Source organism: Mesoplodon bidens (genome assembly GCF_964165515.1).
Source record: "Mesoplodon bidens genome assembly, chromosome: 8".
Lineage (NCBI taxonomy): Eukaryota > Metazoa > Chordata > Mammalia > Artiodactyla > Ziphiidae > Mesoplodon > Mesoplodon bidens.
The window spans coordinates 84,534,029-84,559,654 of NC_138165.1; the positions used below are offsets into that span (position 1 = coordinate 84,534,029).

The window sequence follows — 25,626 nt, forward strand, 5'->3', positions numbered from 1 at the left end:
GGTCTTATCTAAGAAAAGACCCAGAGAAGGTCCATATCAACACATTTTCAGGAGAAGGTTCCTGGGACTTAACCTGATCAGTTACCTCCTTGGAAGTCACTCAGATGGGGCTGTTCTTTGCTTCGGTCCCTTTATGAAGTCATTTGCCTACACTGTGGCGCCGCAGTGATGGGCAAAGAACTGCCTGCCTGACTCCCTCCCCCTCCCCCTTCCTGAGGCCTGAAGGTAGCCACCTACTTTCCTATCCATAGTCTCCATGTCTCTCATCTTCCTTGCACTTAAAGTCTTTTCTTGTGAAAGGTTGGAATACATTCATTCACATTAAGGTACACATCATGGATAACGTATAGAGTTACCTCTTCCTGGCTAGTTGAAGTTTTAAAATAGGGAAGTGTTTAGGCAAAAAAAAAAAAAAAATTTACCAGTAGAATATCAGGTGCCTGGAAGCTGGTTGGAAGAATATTTTGGGGGCTGAGTTGTGTGTATGTGTGCATGTACAGGTGGTGGGCTGCGGATCCCAGGAAACATGCTGTGAAGGTGAACACATCTTTTGATGCCATGTTTCATAGCATGCATTTGTTTCTAGGCATTGATGGTTGAGTGGGGGGACACAAGGAAAGGGTGATTTCCTTGATGCAGTCAACACCCAGTGTTCAGAGCTCCATTCCCAGAATAATGGCATGACCTGGCCATGAGCCCATCCACTGAGAGTGCCTTGCCCTGAGGGAAGATGGGTGTTCCAAGGATGGGAAAGCAAGGCAGAGAACGCATGCTCACTCCACTCACGGCTGCATTATCTTCTTCCTCCTAAGAGACCTCTGGGTCCTTAAGTAACTTCCCAGTCATCAAATCAGTCTTTATTAAATTTTCACATGCACTTAGTTTTAGATTCAATTTGAAATGTGCTCCAAGGAGCATCATATGGACTAAATAATTAGCTAAAGAGAAATGGTACAGAAAAGATTTTACAGAATGGCACAGAATGATGCCTCTCCAATACCACCAAGAGTAATTGTCTTTCAATGTAACACTATTATGTGTGTTTTTATTTGGAATTATACATTTATTTTCATTTATATTTAAAGAGGAAAGAGTCAAATCAGTGGTTTCAGGAAATTTTTGCTTTGGACAAAGCTAAAACAGGTATTTAAGATTTTAAAAAGTGGATCGATTTAAAGAAAAATACTAAGGAAGTATTAGAGCAAAGACATCACAAGAATCTTGAGGGCCATACTCAAGTGACTAAAGTTTAAGAAACAACATCAAGACTGGTTGAGAATTACTGCATATCAACAACCCTGGGTTGACTCCTGTTCTGCAAAGGATGTGCTGTATGACATTGGGCAAGTTGCCACCTCTCTGAGCCCTAGTATACTCAAGTACAATGGTGCATTGAAGGAGATCTCCAAGATCCCTTCCAATTCTAGCAAGTGATGCTTTATCTCTATTATAGGTTACCATCTGTGACTAAAGGTAAGGAAATTGGGAAATAAAGTCAGTGTTGTCAATGGTGATGTTACTGATAGACACACATAAGCATCAAGTTGGCTCCTGGGTCACCGAGGAGCAGTGAGGGGTAGAGGAAAGTCCAGAGTCAGGGGACCTACGAGCCAGCGCTGTCACTTACTGTGTCCCCTGGGCCTTCACAAAGTCACATGCCCTCTTTCAGTCCCAGTTTCTCTATTTGTGAAGGCAAAGGGTCACGGTTGTGAACGATACCTATTCTATTACTATGCAGTCTTGCTGGGCGGCTCAAATGCAGTGTACACGAAGGAAAAATTCTAATCAAACAAATCTTGTTCTTCCCCAACCTTGTAGCTCTCTTGTCATTTCAGTATTTTTAAATGTAGTGGGGTGGTATGTATAATTATGTTAATTTTAAGATCAGGCAGAATTTTAAGAAAACAATAGGTTGAACTGACGTTCAAGCCAGTCAGCACTGATAGTTTTGAACAGCTGGGATAAAATGTTTAATGTTGAAGAAGGAATCACAAATTGGTTTCTCATGGGTAACCCAAAAAAACATCATCTTTCACCAGTCACCTCAAAATCTCATTTCAGTTAAAAGTTTTAACCATCTCCCCTTCTAAACCTATAATCCTAAGTGGAAGACGATCTAGCTATAATAAATTATTTATCAATTCCACCGAGCTCTGCTTTTTACAAGGTTCCTTTCCATTAAGCACAGAATTTCCAGTCGGATACATAACCTCAGATTAGAGCTGTCACAAAGCCTATGCACTTTACTCCCCTAGGTTTACCCAGGTTACACTTTCTGACTACTGCCTGTTGAACTAGAATTATATTTTGCGCTTACTAAGTGGCCAAGCTTGCTTCTCTGATCTGTGAGTTGACAAGGAGATAAATATTGCTAGAAGGCAACACAAAGAACTTGCAACTCGCAAACAGGGAGGACACAGCAGAGGAAGTAGAGTCAGTCACTCGGGGTAAAGACTGGAGTCATTTAGTTTGGGGGTCAGACAACCTGACAGTCTGGAATCATCCCTGAATTATGTTACATGGCAAAAACGGATGCTAGAAAAATTGTGAAGTGGGTAATGTATTTTTAGACATATTTTAAACAAAAGTTATGTCTCTAAATGTGGAAGCTTCAGTCATCTAGAATATTCACTTATGTAAACCATCTCCTTTCCTTATGGCAAAAAGATTAGACTTACCAGCTTCCCCTCTTATCATCTCAGCAGGGTATAGGTTGTCCCCCACCTAAAATGTTCAATTTGATATGCTTTGACATGTCAGGCTTATTCTTATGGAAAAATAAGCCGTGCTCTAAGTAACACTGCAAAACTATCTTATCCTTCCTCGCGCAAAGAAATTTCTAAGCCAATGACTTTGGTTATGAGATGGTTAAATTACTCCGCTAGGCAAGGACCTACTAAATGACCAGGGACCAGGAGGTGGGGCTGTGGACTCCAGGGCTAGTGCTCTTCCCACTGGAGCCTGTAGCTTCTTGTCAGCTGGCTTTGGGTTGCCCCTTTGCCCAGCTCACGTGCTTACTTGAAAGATGTGGCCGCAGATCTTTACAACTTTCAAAACCATTTTCCTGGCCCCTGACGCATCTACTGTTCTCTTTCCCTCAAGTTTTATTAGGGTGAGGCCACAAGCACTCAGCCTCCCTTCCCAGCCCCCTGCAACACTCCTCACACCCGTTTTCCTGTTCAGAGATATGCATGTGCCCAGGAAGCAAGTTTGGTCACCACAGTCATGATCTTTAATGTGAAAATTGATCGAAAAGTTTCTTGTCACATTCGTCTGGGGAGGGATAGAAGTGATTCACCACTGTAACTATTTCCCTAAGTCCAAAGCGTGAAAAGAAAGCTTGAGCAGCACTGTGTCCAGTGTAGGTGACAAATGTGTTCGTTTGTTCCTCCCAGTTAACGATACCACTTTTCTCGGAGATTCACCCTGCAAGGGGTGCTGGGATTGTAACAGCAGTCAGGTTCTCTACCTTTCTGCTTACTTGGATGTTCTTTCCTGGAAGTCGTGTGGGGAAGAGAAGATTTTAGTAAGTGTTCTTTTCAGTTCTGAGAATTTTCCCTAGGCCTTCCATCTCCCTCGTCAGTGTTTGCAGCTGCTTATATCTGCATCTACCTTCTCGCACTTACGCCTAGCCACCCACATGGCTCTGCCTCTGGTTAGCCTTCTCTTCCCCACTTTGTCACCAAACTCCTATACATTGATGCCTCAACCCCTCACCTCGATTATTCCTTCTCACATTTGCCTTCTTCTCTCCTGCACCAACTGCTTCAAGTTACCCTTTCCAAAGCTGCTCCATTTACTGCTATCCCAGAACAAACCTTCCCCTTCTCTCACCAAATAAACGGCTTTCAATAAGCTGCTCCTAACCCCCTAAACAAATAACATCCCACAATCCACCTCGTTCGAAAATATTGCTTTTCATAACCTCCAACCATTTGCTCTCTACCTCCCCTTAAAGAAATAAACTGTCTTTAGTGTTCCTTCTTATCTGGGCTCTGAGCTACCTTACTGAAACTATAAAATACACACACACACACACACACACACATATACACACACACACACACACATATACCCCCAACAGCCTCCCAAATGAAGAAAAATACCTACTACGATCTTTTTCCTTCCCTTTTTCTGAGAAAGAAAACTCTCATGAGGTATATAAGGACCCGTTTGGATCTCTCTGAGGATTTTTTTTTTTCTCCCTGGTGAGATAAGCTAAGGAGAAATACAGTAAGGCATTCCAAGGCCAAACACATTCTACTGTTTATTACACATATTACATTCTTAAATAAAAATGCGTCACATAACATTTTTTGCATAGATATCTTACAATATACCAATTTAAAAAAGAATTATGAAACAGACCAGTAACAAAAATAAATTTTTTCTTCATTAATAATTTTGTAACATTAACATACCACCATCATATAATACAAATAATAGTTTTAAATCTTAAGACTTTTGTACAGCAAAAAAACTTGACAAAGTAATATATTTATATATATATATAAAAAGCTTAAAAAAAATAAAATGTCAAAAAAAGGCATAACCGAGGGCTATAAGACTGGGTACTTCTGTGATATATTATAAATACCAGAGAAGGCCTGAGAGAGAGCATGTGACCGAGGGAGGTGTGGGAGGGGTAGGGCTGGGAGTAGGTCTCTCCTAACACACTTGTTAGACACGTCTGGCAAAAAGAAAACGTACAGTGCAAAAATAAAGTCCTTCAAGCAACTGTTAAGAGCATGATAGAGAGTTGAAAGAAAAGTGGCAGTGGCTGGGAGGTTGCGTGGTAGGAGGAGGGAGAGGGTGACGGAACAGAAGGAGTTTGGGGGGCCTTTATGGAAAGGACGGGGGAGGCTTCAAAAACATGAAACATTTATTTTTGCCTCTGTGTTAGCAAGGAGATCTTGGCCGTAACAGGTGTATTTTTCCTCCCTGGAATGAAGCAGAAGTGAAAGATCAAGAAATTCAACTCAACCTGGGTTTAGATAGAAAATGCATGCGGAGAAAAACAAAAACAAAAAAGGTTGAGGACCAGCCAGTGAGCCCCAAAGCCTTTCGGGACCTAGATGTGCAGAAATCATTCTGCCTCGGGTCCCAAAGGCCTAGGATTACAATGTCCCCTCTCCCCACCCTCAGCCCCTCCCCTCTACGTGGAACTCCCAGTGTGTTTTCAATATACTGGCAATTATAAGCATCCATCCCCCCGAAAATATATTAGGCACTGGTGGCTACTCCTCGTAAACGTCAGTAGCCTAAGTGTTTTCCTTCTGCGAAGGTACATCAGGTACACGTGCACACGTGTCTAGCTGCGTGCACACATACCACCCTCATTATTCTGACGTGGGGTGCATTTTATGGCAGTAGACAGAAGCTGGAGTCAAAGCAGTTTACGATTCCAAAGCTCACAGTTGAAAAAAATTGTATAAACAGTCCCCAACAAAGAACACATCAACCTTCCCTCGTGACTGCTGAGAGGGAGCCCTGTTTGAAAAGAGTATCTCGTTTGGGATATTTGTGAAGTGACGGCCTAGGATTTCTCTCTCCGTTTTGGATACCTGTTTCCCGAGGACTTACACGTAAATGCAAAACACCTGAAGAATACAGTACTCTATTGGAAGGGTGCACGGAAGAAAGTTAATTGCAGCTTTATTTTTCCCCTTTTCCAGGATCTATTAGGAATCAACAGAGGAGATTTAAGCGAGTGTTAAAAGCAAGAGAAAACCCTGAAGCCTCAGGCAGTTCGTCATGGGATCTCACATTTACAAGCAGTTTTTGCTTCCTTTGACACATTTTCGTTGTTCCGTCTCAAGTCTTCCCAAAGATCCTCACTGAGGAAAGTAGACCATCAAAGAGGCATCGATGTATACACTCAGGCCAGCCCCTTTTCAAACTGAAATATCACCATGTTTACCGAAATGTAATCCAGACCCGGAATGCAAATTCTCTCCTCCTCCCTCCACCCCACACTTGGCAGTGGCCACTTCCGGAAGATGCCAGAGGACGCTTCCGCAAGTAGATTTCAACCAGGTTCTACTTAACGAATTTTCACTTTGGCAAAGATCTGGGTGCAAAACTGCGGCCAGAAATGCTGGCCCTCGTAAGATTTTTTTAAAAAAGAAACAATGAACCTGATTTTTGTAGTGAAATATGTTGCATCTCTGACTTTCCCAACCTTCTTCCTTCTCCTAAAACCAACTCATGCAGAAGAAAAGCCAAAAGCACTTTGCACTGTATTTTATATTTTATGAAGTGACCTCCATAGAGGAGACCATTTTGAACCAATAAAACTAATCACTAAGATTTGCTGTTCTTGCCATTTGAGTTCATTTCTTTTGACTTTGCCATAGAATTCAGGAGTTGGGGCTATACGCAGAATGTTCTGAATGCACTGGCTGAGCCGCCCTGAAAGTCCCAGTTATTTCCCCTTTGATGCAAATAGACATGGCTAATCTGGAAGCTTATCTCAAACTGAAATCCTTAAAAAAAAAAAAAATCTTCTCTGGCTTCTAGATTCAAAGAAGAGTTTTTAGAACATAGGAATCAGTTCTGCTAATCATGCGTGAGGTTGGCTGTCTTTTTTTACCCTGTTATCATCAGGCAATCAAAGATGTAAAAAGGGCACAAGAGGTGCAGGAGGGGAGGACAGGGGATACTTGAAGGGCTTTGCAAGGGAGAGCACAGAGAGGAGAGGGAAATGGTCAGCATGAAGTTCATTCTGGGGGTCTCTGATATTTTTATAAAATGCAGCTCTGTCATGGAATCCAAACATCTCTTTTTCTGGACATAAATACTCATCACCACCAGGCATTAAGCTGGGCAATGAACCATCAGTGGGGCAGGAGGCCAGTAGCCAGGAGCAGCATTATAATTTCAGGTTTCCACACCTTTGACTTACAGCCGTGTGGTAGGAGAAAGAAGCACAAATTGAAATAAAGAAAACTGTCAATGGCTTCGAAACACTCTTTTCCTATACGTCAAACTCTGAACCCTGGATAAACCGAGCTTGAGAGGACAACCACAAGAAACACCATGCCAGGTTTTTCCTTTCAAATTTGAGATCCCCTGGAATGTTGGGAGGTAACAATTGAAATGAGAAAGCGGTTTACTGTATTTCAAAGGTCAGTTAAAGCACTGTTCTAAATAACCTGTCCTCTTGGAAGCAAACTAGCTTCAGGTTATTTCTTGGAAAGCCTGTTCATGCCAGCAGGCTATTTCCAACCATCTCTGCCATTTCAGAGATGATGGACACTTGATCACAAATCCATTTCCAAAATGATTGGGGCTACTGCCCCCCACCCCACCCACCACGGACAGGACTGGTGATCATTCAGAGGTGTCAATCGGGCTAGAGAACAGTTTCAAAGCCATACACTTAGCGCCCACCAAATTCTCAGGCCAATTCTCACAGTCAACAAATACCTGAAGCAAGCAAGCCAGCCCCACCATCGAGGTTCAGTGCACCTTGCTCAGAGAAAGGTCAGGAGCAGATTACAAAGGACCTCACCGATTCCAAAGAGAGAGAAACTGCCGAACATTTCAGACGCTGATGAAGACCAAATGCCCTTTGTTCTGCCACGTTCAAATGAGATCTTCTCAAGACCACAGATGACAACGGGGAGCGAGCAAGCAATGATTACTCTTTTGCATTTTTTTTAAACTTTCTTTTTAATAGAGCCTTGCATTGGTCAGTTCAAAAATTAATTAAGTATTATAAACCCTTAATAATAATAGCATTTCGAGAGGCAAGAGCAACTCCAGCTGGGGAGAGAACGTTTGTAAATCGTGGCAGCCATGGCTAACGCCATCACTGGTGTGTGCGTGCAGTCATGCTGGAGGCTGCTCTAGAAAGGGAAATCAACGAACCAACAAAACCTGGGGTGTCTAAAGTTTCATCTAGTGCACTGACTGGAGGCGCTACAGTCTAATACAGCTGAGGGTCAAGGTCCCTCACACATCCTTCATCGAGAAAGGATGCACCACACATTCAAATATAATCCCATGGTCCGCCCTGATGGACTGGCTACAAATGCACTCGAATGCAGTCAAGAACTATGAGATTGTCAGCAAGCAGTGCTCCAGAAATGGTTTCTAAGTCATGTCTAGTTTTAAATCTTTGGAATAAAACTGATTTTTTTAAAATACCCTCCTACTAACATATACATAATTGCCTCTGGCAAATGGGCAGATTTTGTGTGTATGTGTGTTTAGGGTGGTTTTTCCTTTTTTTGCTGTTTTTTTGTTTGTTTCATTTTTCTTTTTTTTTTCTTTTTTTTCTTTTTTTTTTTGGTCTAAATTGAAAAAAGGAAAAAGGGAAAGAAAACTTTAAGGGCGAGACCTCAGAATGCCCCAAGTGTCCAATTGGCAGCTACAGCATTTGTGATAAGGAGGCTCCTTTGCCCTCAGACGAGTAGTTTCAACATGTCAGTGAAATCAAAGTTTGAAGAAAGCTGAGAAACCAAATGCCAAGGATCTTGAAGGCTGCTGTCATGAATGTATCTGTGTTTCTTACATTATTATTTCCTTTCAAAGACTTCACTTTTGCATCCCAAATAGGTACGGGGTGGCATTTTAACAGTCAATGAGTCAAACAGTCAAGGAGGGCAGGAGGGGAGCCAGCTGGATGAAGGAGCAGCAACCATGGGTGGACCAAGTGCCATTTTTGTTTTTTTAGTCATGTCTTGAAGGGATGGTCCCAGAATATACAAAATATACAATCTGCCCTAAAACCACCCCGCTTGCTTGCATAGGCCATTTAATGGTCCTAAAGGCAGTCTTTGGAGTTGAGGCCAGTGCCAGCTAGCTAAGAATGCGGGTAGATGGAGGCCGATATTGGATTGTGTGTGTGGGATGGAAAGTGAGGCATGTAACCCCCTCGGCGTCAGCTTGCAGAGTAAGAGTGAGGCCTCGGTTGATCCCGGGTGCTCTAGGTCACAAGTCATGGTGGGCCTAGCCAAAAAAAAAAAAAAAAAAAAAAAATCAGAAATATGTCTCTCTTTTTAGACAGAGCAGGAGAGAAATAGCTCAACCCTTTCTTTAAATGTCCACCCTTCATTCCCACAATGGCGTTTTGAACGGTGTGTTTTAACAAGTGGGGTGATAGGACTCAGTGGGTATGAGAGAGGAAGAAAGGGTGATGTTTTTTGAAGTCACCAGACTTGGGAGGCATCCTCTGTTCTCCCCACTCCTGGAAAGAGTGATATTTTTGGCTTTTTGTCAGGTCGTAACCCAGAGTTAGGTTAAATATGCAGCTGCCCTTTGAGACTAGCAACATGTATGCTGAAACTGGTTACAGGGTAGCCATGACATACAGCACAGGGTTGATCACTGTAAGCTGAGGTCAGGATGCCTCAAGGGGGATGAGAAAAGTGTGATGTCCCATCTGATTGGCTGCTTCGAGAGCTGGACATCCAGGTGCCGAGAGAGAGAGTCCTGGAGAGGTTTAGTCCATGGAGAAAAGATAAAACATTTAAGCTTCCAAATAAGCTTTTCAAGTTTTCGTTAGCAAAAAACAGAGATTAAAAAGAAAAAATCTAGCACTGGCAATAAGGTGAGGCTCAAGGGATATACTGTGATTTATCATCAAGGACTTTGTTCTCTTGGCCACTTTGCAGTCATGCTAGAAGTTTCCAGAATCCCTAGTGCATATGGTGTGCAAGAGAGTCAAAAAGTAAGAAAAGAAAACTCCTCCCTGGAGAGTGAAGTCTAGAGAAATGCAGGCCAGAAAGGTGTAAGGAGTTATTCCAGAGTCTGCCGCCGCTAAGGCCGTTGGTATCAACTGGATAGATCTCAATAGTACTAAGAAGAACCAAAACTGATCAACAGTTCTGTGAGGAAGTCGGACGCACAGAATAGTAGGACTTTTCACACACAAAGGACAAATAAACCAAGAGTTAATTTTGGCTACCAAACTGCAATTTGGTTTTCTAGGTCATTTTCCCCCAACTATTTAAAAAGAAACATTAGTGCTACACATATGCAACTTTAAGACGTTGTATTCTCCTATCAAGTTGCACTGAGAAGCGAGTTAAATAAGCCCCTCTTACTGCCGTCCACCTGCAGAGACGTCATATCCGTTTTCTTTGATTTCCATTGGCAACAGCGGGAAATAATTCCAATAGTGCTGAAGTAAGCAGCCAGACTGCCTTGCTGAGTTCACCTGGTTTCCTTCTTCTTCGTCTTCTACCATCTGGCTAGGGCAAGGCATAAAGAATAGACGTATATATTTTAAATATAGCTGAGTGCATGACAGTGTGTGTGTGCGCGTGTGTGTGTCTATGTGTGAGCGCGTGTGTGGGTGTCTGTGTGTGTCTGTGCATGTGTGTACACAGAGGTTTAATAAGTGAGAACTTTCTTCTGCGAGGCAATGGGTCCCCGCCTGAAGTCCAGCCCCCTGCCTCGTGGCATTTCCTTCAGACAACGGCCGGTGCCATGGCAACTGTGGCCTTTAGGTTTTTTAGATATGTCTCTTCATATGGAGGGCAAGATGGTCAGACCTGGAAAAACACCTAGGAGACATAAAAATAACAAGGATATTAGAGAGATCTGGGTAAAGAACTCAACTTCCATCACCCCTTAGAAAACGATTAGCCCTACCTTGAAGAGAGGCCGTGCGTATGTGTGGAGAAATAAGGTGTGTAGGGAAGGTGAGCTCAGGAGTCGGACTGCTTGGGTTCAAATCCCAGCTCTTCCAATAGCTGTGTGACTCTGAGCACCTTAACCTCTCTGTGCTTTAATTCCTCCTCAATAAAACGGGGATAATTACAGCACTTACTTCATAGATTGGTTGTGAGGATTAAATGAGATGATCTATGTAAAGTGCTTAGAAAAGTCTCTGGCACATGGTAAGATCTCAATGAATATTAACTCTTACTATCGAAATTGTCATTATTAAAGAAGAAACAGGTGTAAAAGTGTGTTGGAAATGACGTGTCATGCCCGTATAGGGTAAATAAAGAATGATTAGCCTGTACCATTGAAGGATGAAACTCTAACATTTCAACACCCAGATTTCAATCCTAAGCTTTACAATGGAAGCCCAGAAATGTTGCCTGTGATACCTGCAGGTCTATATAGACACTCTATATTCAAGTCGAGAAAAAGCTCATGTTTATTAAGGTTGGTATCATGTGCAGGCATGTGCTAGCAATTTCCCCAATCTCACCCCAATAATATCCTCAGCAGCCTTCCATGGTAAATCTTTGCACCCCTTTTGTGTGCATGTGCTAAATAAGGACACTGAGGCTTGGGTCACACAGCCAGTGAGTGGCAGTCATGGGGTGAGAACCCAGGCAGATCTGTAAGCCCACTCTTTTGAACTGTTTCTTGGTACCCAACGTCCACCGCTGAGTGCCTTTGTCAGCCTCAGAGCTGATGCAGTGGTTGTTTTCACTCCTTCCCCCTTCTTCTGACACCACCAACTTGATCTTGCCCGGGACAGAAACTCTTCTGTGTTCTCAATTGTATGGGCCTGACCCTCCTCCTAAGGCTGAAGTTTCATGGCCACAGTGACCTGCTTAGTGACAGTCATGTGACCCACAAAGGTCAATGAGAGCCAGCTCTGGGACATTTGCTGAAACTACTGGAAGAGAGAAGCTCTCTTTCCACTGGGGCTAAGATACTAATACTGAAGCCTGGAGCTGTTGGTGTCCATATGGCCATGTGGGAAAGAGCCTGCTTGAGAACGAAGTCAACAGAGAAAAATGGGGCCAGGGGGTAGAAAGGAAGAGAGAGTTTCTAGTCCTGATGAAAAACATCTGAGAACCTGGACCCAGCCAAGCCAAAAGACAAATCCAATTCTATTCTTCTTAGTTATTAGAGCTAATAAATACCCTTGGAAGCTAGCACCAGTCTGAATCAGGGTTCTGTACTTGTAACTAATAGAGTGGCCATTTCCATATCCCCAAAGCCTACATACAGTCTCAGGTTCTGGCTGGAATCCCAGTGAAGTCAGCACCTCAGACAGCAGTCATTCTTAGCTCTGGGTGAACAGCCTCCCTCAGATCCTCTTCTAGAAACTGGCCACCCTCCTACCTGGGAGAATGTTCCCAGGATCCCCTGAGGCCTGAGATACCCTCACAGTCCAAAAGTCTTGTTGGGATGTTAGCAAGCTGTCCTGCTCAGGTTAGCAAGGTTTCCTGTTCAGTGCAGAATTTCCCTGTATTTGTTCATTCCTAAAACAAACAACAAGCAAACAAAAACCGGCCCTATCCCCTGATCCCAACATTTCTCCACACACCTTTTGTGCTCATTTCATAAACAGGTACACGTGCAGGATAGAACCTCAAGGAAATGAAGCAAAACAGAACAAAGGTGAAATGAAAAAAAAAAAGGGAAAAGTACAGTAGAAAATGATCTAATCCAATAACGTGTTGAATAATAGTAATTCTAACTATAACCACTTATTTCAGGCTCTGATTTGGTATGAGCAAGATACTTGGATAATCCCTTAGAGTTCCATTGAAAGGGGATTTGATTTACTATAAAACAGTGATAAATTTTCCTTAAAAGCAAGTACTTGATGTCACTGGTACAAGAAAAAGCAATACAGCCTGCAGGGAATTTAGTATTTGACTTGCACCACTCTGTCCTGTCCTGAAGGCACACTTAGTACTGCCCACTGCCTCTTCTCTTTCTCTCCCTCCCTCCCTTCCTCCCTTCTTTCTTTTCTCCGTCCTTCATCTCAACAGCTTTGAGGAGGAAAATCTAAGCCAGGAAGTTCTTTTTGTAGGTATTTGCTTTTTAAAGTTAACATCCTCACGAGAACTCTATATAAAGACGGTACCATTCTTATCCCCACTACCAGATGAGATACTCATCAAAAAGAGGCAAAGCCAAAATCTGAACCCAAGTAGCCTGACTCCAGAGCCCATGCTCTTAGCCATATCTGCTTTTTAGGCTGAAAAGAAGGTCAAGCTGAGCTGTTGATTTAAAGAGTTTGTCGTAGGCAGAATAACGGATGGCCCTCCCCAGATATCTACACTTCATCCCCAGGACTTGTGAATATGTTAGGTTCAAAGACAACGGGGAGTTAAGGTTGTGGATGGAATTAATTTGCTGATCAACTGATCTTAAGATAGGGAGATTACTCTGATTTATCTGGGTAGGCCCAATGTCACCACAAGGGTCTTCAAAAGTGGAAGAGGGAATTAAAAGAGAAAACCAGAGAGGGGGCAGCATGAGAAGGACTCAACAGCTTTGATGATGAAGGAATGGGGTCAGGAGCCAAGGAATGTGGGCAAAGCTGAAAGCTGGAAAAGACAAGGAAATGGATTCTCCCCTTGAGCCTCCAGAAAGCAACAGAGCACAGCCCCCATCTTGATTTTGTCCCCAGTGAGACCTGTGTTGGACTTCTAACCTACAGAGCTGTAAGATAATAATTTATAAAGATAAATAAGGGTGATATAAATTTGTGGCAATTGGTAATGGCAGCAGCTAGAAAACTAATCCAGAAGTTAATCTGGTCAGGCCTGAGCAGTAAGGACCTCTAAGAAAGCAACAGAGCAGGTACTAAGAATCCTGCCTGTCCAAAAGAGGCACATGGGGATTTGAGACAGTAAGAAGCAAAGTATAAGTCATGGCAGTACAAAACCTCTTTCCTTTCCTTTCCATATCCTGAGAACATACAGGACAACAGTATTCTTTATATAGGACTTCATTTGAAATTACCACTCCATAATGTATGTGTTCCATACTTTTATTCTGCTTTTACCACTTGCCTAGCCTGTGCTGGGTACCTAGCAATATATGTACAAGCAACTATCTTTACCCTTCAAGTTTTTTCAGAAAAAAGTAAACCAAATCTTTGACATGGTATGAAATGTAACCGCACCCCTCCTGAATCAAACTAGCATCATTATTTGTTAAAATTCTGGGAAGTACATGATGTTTAGAATTAGACTAGGTGGTTTCTGAACTGGAGATGAAGAAGACTGCAGGGCAAGGAATGTGGGCAGCCTCTAGGAGCTAAGAGTGGTTCTGGCTGATAGCAAACAAGGAAATGGGACTTCAGGCCTACCATAGCAAGAAGCCTTATGATACTCTGAGGAGAGGACCTAGCCAGGCCATGCTGGATTTCTGACCTACAGAAATATGGGACAATAAACCACAGGCAGTATGGCCTTTGCATTCAGAGGTCTTCGTTGAAGTTCTCACTGAGTTCCTCCTTTCTTCTCCCAAGCCTGGCAAGCATTCTTATGATTACTTCTTTGAACTCTTTATCAGCACCATCATTCTTGAGAGATCAAGACAGTGTTACTGAAAACCATAAATCTGAAGAGGGGTGGCTAACATTTTTATAAAACAGTTGAAGAAGATGAGGAATTGATATACAGAGAAGTTCAATAATTTGCCCTAGGATACAACTGTTACAGGACTGCACTCCGGACTTCGTGAATAAGTCAAATTGTGGTTAACTGATCATCATCAAGTCGTTATGACAGTCCAGGAGTAAGATCTTTCTGTCCAAAAAGGACTTCCAGTACTATATGAATAGAAGTAGTTAAGAGGAGGCAACCTTGTCTTGTTCCTGATCTTAGAGGAAAAGACTGCAGATTTTCACTGCTGTATGGCTGACAGGGTCTTGGTGCTCTGAGGTGGGAGAGCCGAGTTTAGGACACTGGTCCACCAGAGACCTCCTGGGTCCACATAATATAAAATGGCAAAAGCTCTCCCAGAGATCTCCATCTCAATGCTAAGACCCAGCTCCACTCAACGACCAGCAAGCTACAGTGCTGGACAACCTATGCCAAACAACTAGCAAGATAGGAACACAACCCAACCCATCAGCAGAGAGGCTGCCTAAAATCATAATAAGGTCACAGACACCCCAAAACACACCCCCGGACATGGTCCTGCCCACCAGAAAGAGAAGATCTAGCCTCATCCACTAGAACACAAGCACCAGTCCCCTCCACCAGGAAGCCTACACAACCCACTGAACCAACCTTAGCCACTGGGGGGAGACACCAAAAACAATGGGAACTATGAACCTGCAGCCTGTGAAAAGCAGACCCCAAAAAAACAGTAAGTTAAGCAAAATCATAAGAGAGAGAAACACACAGCAGATGAAGGAGCAAGGCAAAAACCCATCAGACCAAACAAATGAGGAGGAAATAGGCAGTCTACCTGAAAAAGAATTCAGAGTAATGATAGTAAAGATGATCCAAAATCTTAGAAATAGAATGCAGAAAAATACAAGAAATGTTTAAGAAGGACCTAGAAGAACTAAAGAGCAAACAAACAATGATGAACAATACAATAAATGAAATTAAAAATTCTCTAGAAGGAATCAATAGCAGAATAACTGAGGCAGAAGAACTGATAAGTGACCTGGAAGATAAAACAGTGGAAATAATTACCATAGAGCAGAATAAAGAAAAGAGAATGAAAAGAATTGAGGACAGTCTCAGACACCTCTGGGACAACATTAAATGCACCAACATTCGAATTATAGGGGTCCCAGAAGAAGAAGAGAAAAAGAAAGGGACTGAGAAAATATTTGAAGAGATTAGAGTTGAAAACTGCCCTACTATGGGAAAGGAAATAGTCAATCAAGTCCAGGAAGTGCAGAGGGTCCTATACAGGATAAATCCAAGGAGAAACATGCCAAAGCACATATTAATCAAACTATCAAAAATTAAATGCAAAGAAAAAATATTAAAAGCAGCAATGGAAAAACAACAAATAACACACAAGGGAATCCCCATAGGTTAACAGCTGCTCTTTCAGCAGAAACTCTGCAAGCCAGAAGGGAGTGGCAGGACACACTTCAAGTGATAAAAGGGAAAAACCGACAACCAAGATTACTCTTCCCAGCAAGGATCTCACTCAGATTTGACAGAGAAATCAAAAGCTTTTCAGACAAGCAAAAGCTAAGAGAATTCAGCACCACCAAACCAGCTTTACAGCAAATGCTAAAGGAACTTCTCTAGGCAGGAAAAACAAGAGAAGGAAAAGATCTACAATAACAAACCCAAAACAATTAAGAAAATGGTAATAGGAACATACATATCAATAATTACTTTAAATGTAAATGGATTAAATGCTCCAACCAAAAGACATAGACTGGCTGAATGGATACACAAACAAGACCCATATATATGGGTCTCTCTACAAGAGACCCACTTCAGACCTAGGGACACATACAGACTGAAAGTGAGGGGATGGGAAAAGATATTCAAATGGAAATCAAAAGAAAGCTGGAGTAGCAATTCTCATATCAGACAAAATAGACTTTAAAATAAAGACTATTAAAAGAGACAAAGAAAGACACTACATAATGCTCAAGGGATCAATCCAAGAAGAAGATATAACAATCGTAAATATTTATGCACCCAACATAGGAGCACCTCAATACATAAGGCAAATGCTAACAGCCGTAAAAGGGGAAATCGACTGTAACACAATCAGAGTAGGGGACTTGAACACCCCACTTTCACCAATGGACAGATCATCCGAAATGAAAATGAATAAGGAAACACAAATTTTAAATGATACATTAAACAAGGTGGACTTAATGGATATTTATAGGACATTCCAACCGAAAACAACAGGATACACTTTCTTCTCAAGTGCTCATGGAACATTCTCCAAGACAGAGCCTACCTTGGGTCAAAAATCAAGCCTTGGTAAATTTATGAAAATTGAAATCGTATCAAGTATCGTTTCCGACTACACTGTCATGAGACTAGATATCAATTACAGGAAACAATCTGTAAAAAAATAGAAACACATGGAGGCTAAACAATACACTACTAAATAACCAAGAGATCACTTTAGAAATCAAAGAGGAAATCAAAAAATACCTAGAAACAAATGACAATGAAAACACGACGACCCAAAACCTATGGGATGCAGCAAAAGCAGTTCTAAGAGGGAAGTTTAGAGCAATACAATCCTACCTCAAGAAACAAGAAACATCTCAAATAAACAACCTAAACTTAAACCTAAAACAGTTAGAGAAAGAAGAACAAAAAAGATCCGAAAGTTAGCAGAAGGAAAGAAATCATAAATATCAGATGAGAAATAAATGAAAAACAAACAAAGAAAATAATAGCAAAGATCAATAAAACTAAAAACTGCTTCTTTGAGAAGATAAACAAAATTGATAAACCATTAGCCAGACTCATCAAGTAAAAAAGGGAGAAGACTCAATTCAATAGAATTAGAAATGAAAAAGGAGAAGTAACAATGTACACTGCAGAAATACAAAGGATCATGAGAGATTACTACAAGCAACTCTATGCCAATAAAATGGACAACCTGGAAGAAATGGACAAATTCTTAGAAAAGCACAACCTTCCGAGACTGAACCAGGAAGAAGTAGAAAATATAAACAGACCAATCACAAGCACTGAAATTGAGACTCTGATTGAAAGTCTTCCAACAAACAAAAGCCCAGGACCAGATGGTTTCACAGGTGAAGTCTATCAAACATTTAGAGAAGAGCTAACACCTCTCCTTCTCAAACTCTTCCAAAATGTAGCAGAGGGAGGAACACTCCCAAATGCATTCTACGAGGACACCATCACCCTGATACCAAAACCAGACAAAGATGTCACAAAGAAAGAAAACTACAGGCCAATATCTCTGATGAATATGGACACAAAAATCCTCAACAAAATAGTAGCAAACAGCATCCAACAGCACATTAAGAGAATCATACACCACGATCAAGTGGGATTTATCCCAGCAATGCAAGGATTCTTTAATATATGCAAACCAATCAATGTGATAAACTATATTAACAAATTGAAGGAGAAAAACCATATGATCATCTCAATAGATGCAGAGAAAGCTTTCGAAAAAATTCAACACCCATTTATGATAAAAACCCTCCAGTAGGCATAGAAGGAGCTTACCTCAACACAATAAAGGCCTTCTATGACAAACCCATAGCCAACATTGTTCTCAATGGTGAAAACGGAAACCATTTCCTCTAAGATCAGGAAAAAGACAAGGTTGTCCACTCTCACCACTATTATTCAACATAGTTTTGGAATTTTTAGCCACAGCCATCAGAGAATAAAAACAAATAAAAGGAATCCAAATCAGAAAATAAGTAAAGCTGTCACTGTTTGCAGATGACATGATACTATACATAGAGAATCCTAAAGATGCTACCAGAAAACTACTAGAGCTAATCAAGGAATTTGGTAAAGTAGCAGGATACAAAATTAATGCACAGAAATCTCTGGCATTCTTATACACTAATGATGAAAAATCTGAAAGAGAAATTAAAAAAACACTCCCATTTACCATTACAACAAAAAGATTAAAATATCTAGGAATAAACCTACCTAAGGAGACAAAAGACCTGTATGCAGAAAACTATAAGACACTGATGAAAGAAATTAAAGATGATACAAACAGATGGAGAGATATACTATGTTCTTGGATTGGAAGAATCAACATTGTGAAAATGACTCTACTACCCAAAGCAATCTACAGATTCAATGCAATCCCTATCAAACTACCAATGGCATTTTTCACAGAACTAGAGTAAAAAACTTCACAATTTGTATGGAAACACAAAAGACCCCAAATAGCCAAAGTTATCTTGAGAAAGGAAAATGGAGCTGGTGGAATCAGGCTCCTGGATTTCAGACTATACTACAAAGCTACAGTAATCAAGACAGTATGGTAGTGGCACAGAAACAGAAATAGAGATCAATGGAACAGGATAGAAAGCCCAGAGATAAACCCAAACACATATGGTCACCTTATTTTTGATAAAGGAGGCAAGAATATACAATGGAGAAAAGACAGCCTCTTCTATAAGTAGTGCTGGGAAAACTGGACAGCTACATGTAAAACAATGAAATTAGAACATTCCCTAACACTATATACAAAAATAAACTCAAAATGGATTAAAGACCTAAATGTAAGGCCAGACACTATCAAACTCTTAGAGGAAAACATAGGCAGAACACTCTATGACATAAATCACAGCACGATCCTTTTTGACCCACCTCCTAGAGAAATGGAAATAAAAACAAAAATAAACAAATGGGACCTAAGGAAACTTAAAAGCTTTTGCACAGCAAAGGAAACTATAAACAAGAGAAAAAGAGAACCCTCAGAATGGGAGAAAATATTTGCAAATGAAGCAACTAACAAAGGATTAATCTCCAAAATATACAAGCAGCTCATGCAGTCAATATCAAAAAAACAAATAACCCAATCCAAAAAGAGGCAGAAGACCTAAATAGACATTTCTCCAAAGAAGACATACAGATTGCCAACAAACACATGAAAGGATGCTCAACATCACTAATCATTAGAGAAATGCAAATCAAAACTACAATGAGGTATCACCTCACACTGGTCAGAATGGCTACCATCAAAAAATCTAGAAACAATAAATGCTGGAGAGGGTGTGGAGAAAAGGGAACCCTCTTGCACTGTTGGTGGGAATGTAAGTTGATACAGCCACTATGGAGGACAGTATGGAGGCTCATTAAAAAGCTAAAAATAGAACTACCATATGACCAGCAATCCCACTACTGGGCATAAACCCTGGGAATACCATAATTCAAAAAGAGTCAAAAAACAAAACAAAACAAAACAAAACCCAAAGGGCTTCCCTGGTGGCGCAGTGGTTGAGAGTCCACCTGCTGATGCAGGGGACACGGGTTCGTGCCCTGGTCTGGGAGGATCCCACATGCCGCGGAGCGGTTGGGCCCGTGAGCCATGGCCGCTGAGCCTGCGCGTCCGGAGCCTGTGCTCCACAATGGGAGAGGCCACAACAGTGAGAGGCCTGCGTATGCAAAAAAACAAAACAAAACAAAACAAAAAGAGTCATGTACCACAATGTTCATTGCAGCTCTATTTACAATAGCCAGGACACGGAAGCAACCTAAGTGTCCATTGACAGATGAATGGATAAAGAAGATGTGGTACATATATACAATGGAATATTACTCAGCCATAAAAGAAACAAAATTGAGTTATTTGTAGTGAGGTGGATGGACCTAGAGTCTGTCATACAGAGTGAAGTAAGTCAGAAAGAGAAAAACAAATACCATATGTTAACACATATATATGGAATCTAAAAAACCAAAAATGGTTCTGAAGAACCTAGGCGCAGGACAGCAATAAAGACGCAGACGTAGAGAATGGACTTGAGGACATGGGGAGTGGGAAGGGTAAGCTGGGACTATGTGAGAGAGTGGCATGGACATATATACACTACCAAACGTAAAACAGATATCTCGTGGGAAGCAGCCGCATAGCACAGGGAGATCAGCTTGGTGCTTTGTGACCACCTAGAGGGGTGGATACGGAGGGTGGGAGGGAGACGCAAAGCGAGGAGATATGGGCATATATGTATATGTATAGCTGATTCACTTTGTTATGAAGCAGAAACTAACAAACCATTGTAAAGCAATTATACTCCAATAAAGACGTTAAAAAAAAAATTAGACTAGGTGCCTCACCACTGAGGTTTTATTTAAATCCCGTACACCAGCAAGATACTTAGCCGTGATTAATTTATATTTATTAATTTATACTTACTGAGTTCCCCATAGGAATAGTAAAGTAAAAAGTAATAAACTTAGCATCTAGAAATGCAGAATCAAATAATTGTAAGGGTAATATACCCCCAGAGGGTATTTGTGACTCTACAGCAGTCAGATGTCCTTGAATAAGAAGGTCCTTAATGATTGAAATTTGTTCATTACAGAGAACTAGTCAAACCCCTACTGTAGTTTCTGCTGCTTATGAAAAAGGCCCACTAAAGTCACATGGGCATTAAGCTGATAGCAATCCTCTAGGGCACTGAAGGGCCAGATAGGGGTTGGTATTTGTCACCACCTCTTACTGAGCTGACTTAGAGATCAAAGATCAAAATGCCTCCTCTAAACGTCCCAGGATCTTGGAGGTACTACCCCGGGAGCAGTCTCCCTGGATTATATCTGCATATGACCCCTTGTGGAAACAGCCCTGATGACCACCATCAGCAGCCTCATGCTCTGTGGGCTGAGAAAGAAGATTCAGCGCTGAAGCAGCTCATCACTGAGTGGGCTGCACCGTTGAGTTTGACAGTAAGAAAATGGCAGAGTCACCTCACTGCTTTCTCCTCTAACCCAGACCTGAAGCCAGAGGTCACAAAACCCAGTGTCTTCAGGGGCCAGGCAGATAAAGTAAATGGGTGCAATGGGTGAAGTGCAAGAAACACACAGCACTGTTAAACTACGGGATTCCACTTCTGATAAGGCATGGATTAAGAGGACATAACGAGAAGTGTGATGATGGCCGGTGATTGATGCTCTGCCTTCTCACTGGGGAGACTGTGGTGGGGGAGGAGGGACAGTGAGAAATGAGTGACCACAGGGCCATCACTGAAAGGTAGTGATGACTCTTCAGCGCCAGAAAATCACGACCACGTGGGAATGTGAGCCCACTGTTACCAGATCTTCCGAGTTTTTCAGACAAAGCCAGGAACAGAGATTTTTGTGGCACTTAGCAATTTTAAATGTTAGCAAAACAAACAAAAACTCATGTATGTTTAATCTACCCTTCAGGCAAAATACAAATATAAGTTAGACTTGGTACCTGCTTTAAGGACAAGAAACCCTAATCCTAGTTCAGCCTCTAGGTGGTCTGATTGCTAAATTACACGAGGCAAGAGATAGGTTTCTTGGGCTCATACACCCTTTGGGCCCAATAGGCTTCACTGTCCTGCTAAGGGCTACAGATGCCCTCTGTTTCTGAAGGTAAAGTCTTCTAAGGAATGCCAAGTCCCCGGTCGCCCCAGGCTTTCCTTCCATCGGCTTTGGGACCACTCCAACTCCCCACGTCACCTCCCAGACCTGCTCTATTCTTAGCATAATTCCCGCAACTGAAGTACAAGGTGCTGCCTGTCAGGAGACACGAATGAGACTCCTCCCCCTGATTTCTGACACTGTTGAAATGCACTGACTCTTGGCCCATGTCACAGGACTCTGAGCTACTCACCAGCTCCCCCAAATACCACGTCACAGAATTTGTACCACCTGTTCCTCAAATTTCTAACTCCAGAAACCAGAGTATATCTCAACGAGGAAAATAAAGCAAAAGACTAACCAAATTACCCATCCCTGACATCTCCTTCACTGAAATATCCAGTCGGTGTGAAATATTTCTCCATATAAATCACACAAATGGTCAGGTTTAATCCTAATGTGTCAAGTGCTGGACAGTTGCATACTGCTTAGTAACTCGGTGGACCTAAAGAGAGGAATACTAACTCTGGCAATTTCCCTGGATTATGGCCATCTGTAACGCACCACCTCCAAGTAATAGCCTCACCGCCCTTCAGGGCAAGGCGACTCGTGCGTACCTACTATACCACCACACTTTGACAACTCACAAAGGATCCTCTTCATCCCCACTGATATAAGGCTCTTCCTCAAAGGACTGTGGTCCAAGGGTCACCATCTATATAACTTCTTTATTAGTAGCCAGGGTTAGAGAGGAATGAACTTGAGGCGGGAGTCGAGAGATGATATCAAATAAAGAGAAACATCACTGAAATATAATCTGTAGAAGAACAGCTGCTGATTCACATAAATTTAGGGGGACTTTGAGGTAATGGGATAGAAATGAAAAAACAGGTTGTGTTTTTAGGTAGCAGAACAGAGCTCCAAGGGAATGAGAGACAATAGCTTCATGGAATGTACTTCCTCAGCCCTGGGGTGGGAGGTTATCTTTGGGCTCCAGGAGGCATGGGGGGCTTTATTTAGTTCTTCAAGAATGAAGATAAGAGGAAAATAGCCTCTTCAGGAAAAAGGAAAAAAAAATGGAGGAAAATCCTGAATGCTCCTTTATAAGCATCTTAAAGGAGCTCCAAGCCAACTGGCCACGCATGAGATTTGGCCACTCTTGCCCTGCTCTCCAAACAAACAGGCACTACTCCAGAGGAAGGTCTGGTGAGGGAGGTGCCGGCAGTGATGAGGGGGGCAGGATGTGAAAACCACTGCATTTCCTCCGACGGAGAGCCAGGCCTCTGCAGACATCCTGCACACCCCTCCTGCCAGCCTGTGAACTGCTGGCTGAGCCGGGGAACCCTGAGGCTTTCAGGGCTTTTATCGTATTAGAAGCATTTTTCTCATCATAACCGAGACCTTTAGTAGTGCATTAAAAAGATGGTTAAGGGCTTCCCTGGTGGCGCAGTGGTTGAGAGTCCGCCTGCCGATGCAGGGGACACGGGTTCGTGCCCCGGTCTGGGAAGATCCCACATGCCGCGGAGCGGCTGGGCCCGTGAGCCATGGCTGCTGAGCCTGCGCGTCCGGAGCCTGTGCTCTGCAAGGGGAGAGGCCACAACAGTGAGAGGCCCGCCTACCGCAAAAAAAAAAAAAAAAAAAAAAAAAAAAAAAAGATGGTTAATTTTCTTAAGCTTCCTTTTAAACACAGAAATAGGATTAGAAGGCTAACACGCTCAGATGCAAGCCCATTATTTGATTATGTCTAAACCTAATCCTGCCTTCACCTTGGCCTGCAGAGTCTCCATTTTGGGGTTTATTGGTTGATAATGCCAGGGCTGTCAGATACTATTACTTGTGTAGAATCTGCTGCTACGTGCTCTTTCTTCCATATCAAATGCTGAAGGTTTGAAATTGAATGATAGGATAAGTTCTCAAAGCCTCACCAACTTTCAGACCTCTGTACCTATTTTCAAAGAAGAAAGGATGGTTCAGGCCCCCCAAAGAATGGGAACTCTCTTCAGCAAGTTCATTTCTAACAGTGCTTCGAAGGAAAGCCTTATAACGAACCTTCCCTCCATTAAGCAGGCTTTCTATTCTTTCACGTTATTAAGGATGAGGAAAAATAGTGTTGATGTTAATAAAAAGATCAGAAGCTACAGGTGACCATTCTCTATCCTATCACTTTTCCTATTATACTAAACGTCACATCATCCCCTTGAGGGTAGGAGCTATGTCTCATTGACACCCAGTGACTATCACAGTTCTGGTACTCATTAAATACTTATGTAACTGATCCAAGAATTCATATCATCTCTTGGTTACATGCAAGGAGGCACCCTTATCTAATTGGTTTTCTCCATGGAGAAGTAAAAGGCATTCCCAGGCCTGAGTCTCTGCAAGAGAGGCTTGTGATAAACCCAAGAGCACACGACCAGCCCCCCACCCCGACCCATTCAGCATCTCCCTTCCCCATCCCAGCAGCTTCTAAGTTTCTTTACCTGTCGCAGTGGTTGCATTTAAAGGGCTTTGCACCTGTGTGTTTCCTGTAGTGCCTTGTGAGCTCATCGCTTCGTGCAAAACGCCACTCACACCCTTCCCATGAGCACTTATAAGGCTTCTCACCTGCAAGAAGAGATGGAATGACCATGGTCAGCGACAGGAACAAAACGGGCACACACCTGATCAGGGTCTGCTACCTATTCTACAGTCTTGGAAAAGGGCTGTGAAATCATTCTTGAAAGACTGCATTTCCTAACACAGTATGTCACATTTTTTTTTTTTTTAGTCTCCTGGTGTTTTTCTTGTTGTTATTTTATTCTATTTTATTTTTTAACCTTCAAAAGTGGTTTCATAAGATCTTCAAATCTGGAGCTGTCATTTCAGTTCCCAGAGTCAGAGCATTTGCTTCAACTGGTGAGGGATCCATTTTTATTTATTTTCTATTCCCTGGAGCACTTTGACCCCCTCCCCCCGACTCCAAGCAGAAAGGAAATGTGCTATTTTCATCTGAACCACAAATGCTTCTAATTCTATTTTTCTCCAGAACCTACAGTAATTTACCATTTCAGCCTTTTTAGTCTTCTCCCCTCGCTTCCCTCCTACCACAAACTGTAGCCAGGCAGCTGACTGACAAGGCAAAGAGCTCAGGTCTCCCAGAACCCCAGTTCCTTCCAGTAAATGTGAGTGGATGGACAGTCATGAGAAAAGGCTACGGTTTGAGAGTAAAACAAAAATCACTTAACGATTCCCGGCATTTATGTAAAATACAGTTGCAAAAGTCCTATTTAAGAAGCTCATCACTTAATGACTCCAGAGCGTTCATATTTGAGCGTGATACACATTATTACAAAATATTTTTAAAGTCAATTTGTAGAGCAAGGTTTCAGCCACAGTGAAGCTGCTTAGAAGCATGAAATTCGAGCTCTGTGCTCAAGTGACCTTTTCGCACAGTAAATACAGATGGAGGAATATGGAAGAGAAAGTACATGATTTTCCTAAGACCTTTTTTTTTAACCCATCAACGTCTGTCATCAAACATGACAAATACTTACCCTTCCAACTGTATGGTGGGCTGGTTCTAATAAGAAGAAGAATGATCTTTGAAATCATGAGAGTTACTGAGCCCTGTAACTGAGAGGCTGGTTAGCATAGCAGTCAACAGCTCTGAAGCCAACCTTCCTAGGCTCAACTTTTGGTTCCGCCCTTAACTGTCTATCCTTGGGCAAGTTAATCAACATCTCTGTGCCTCTGTTTTCTTAGAGATATGTACCTTAAAGGGTTTGGAGAGCATAAATTAATATACATATGTACTATATATAAATTAGAACAACGCCTGGCATAGGTAAGTATTATAAACCGCTAAACCTGAAATTTCCAGATACACAAGTGCCAAAGTAGTACGGCTGCCCCATTATTTCTCCATTTTTAATAG

The 25,626-nt window shown here is 42.0% G+C and overlaps 1 protein-coding gene across 4 annotated transcripts in view; it reads right to left on the bottom strand.

The window, feature by feature from the left end:
• Window positions 1-4,248: 4,248 nt before the first annotated feature.
• The window catches only part of KLF7 (KLF transcription factor 7), a 338,268-nt gene continuing 316,890 nt past the window's right edge, over window positions 4,249-25,626 (bottom strand). For all 4 annotated transcript variants that reach the window (XM_081242674.1, XM_081242675.1, XM_081242677.1 and 1 more), the window contains 2 exons: window positions 24,194-24,317; window positions 4,249-10,514 (listed from right to left, as the gene is read on the bottom strand). In XM_081242674.1, coding sequence (XP_081098800.1) covers window positions 10,463-10,514; window positions 24,194-24,317 — 176 coding nt within the window. In that variant the 3' untranslated portion in view covers window positions 4,249-10,462. The remainder of the gene's footprint in view (window positions 10,515-24,193; window positions 24,318-25,626) is intronic.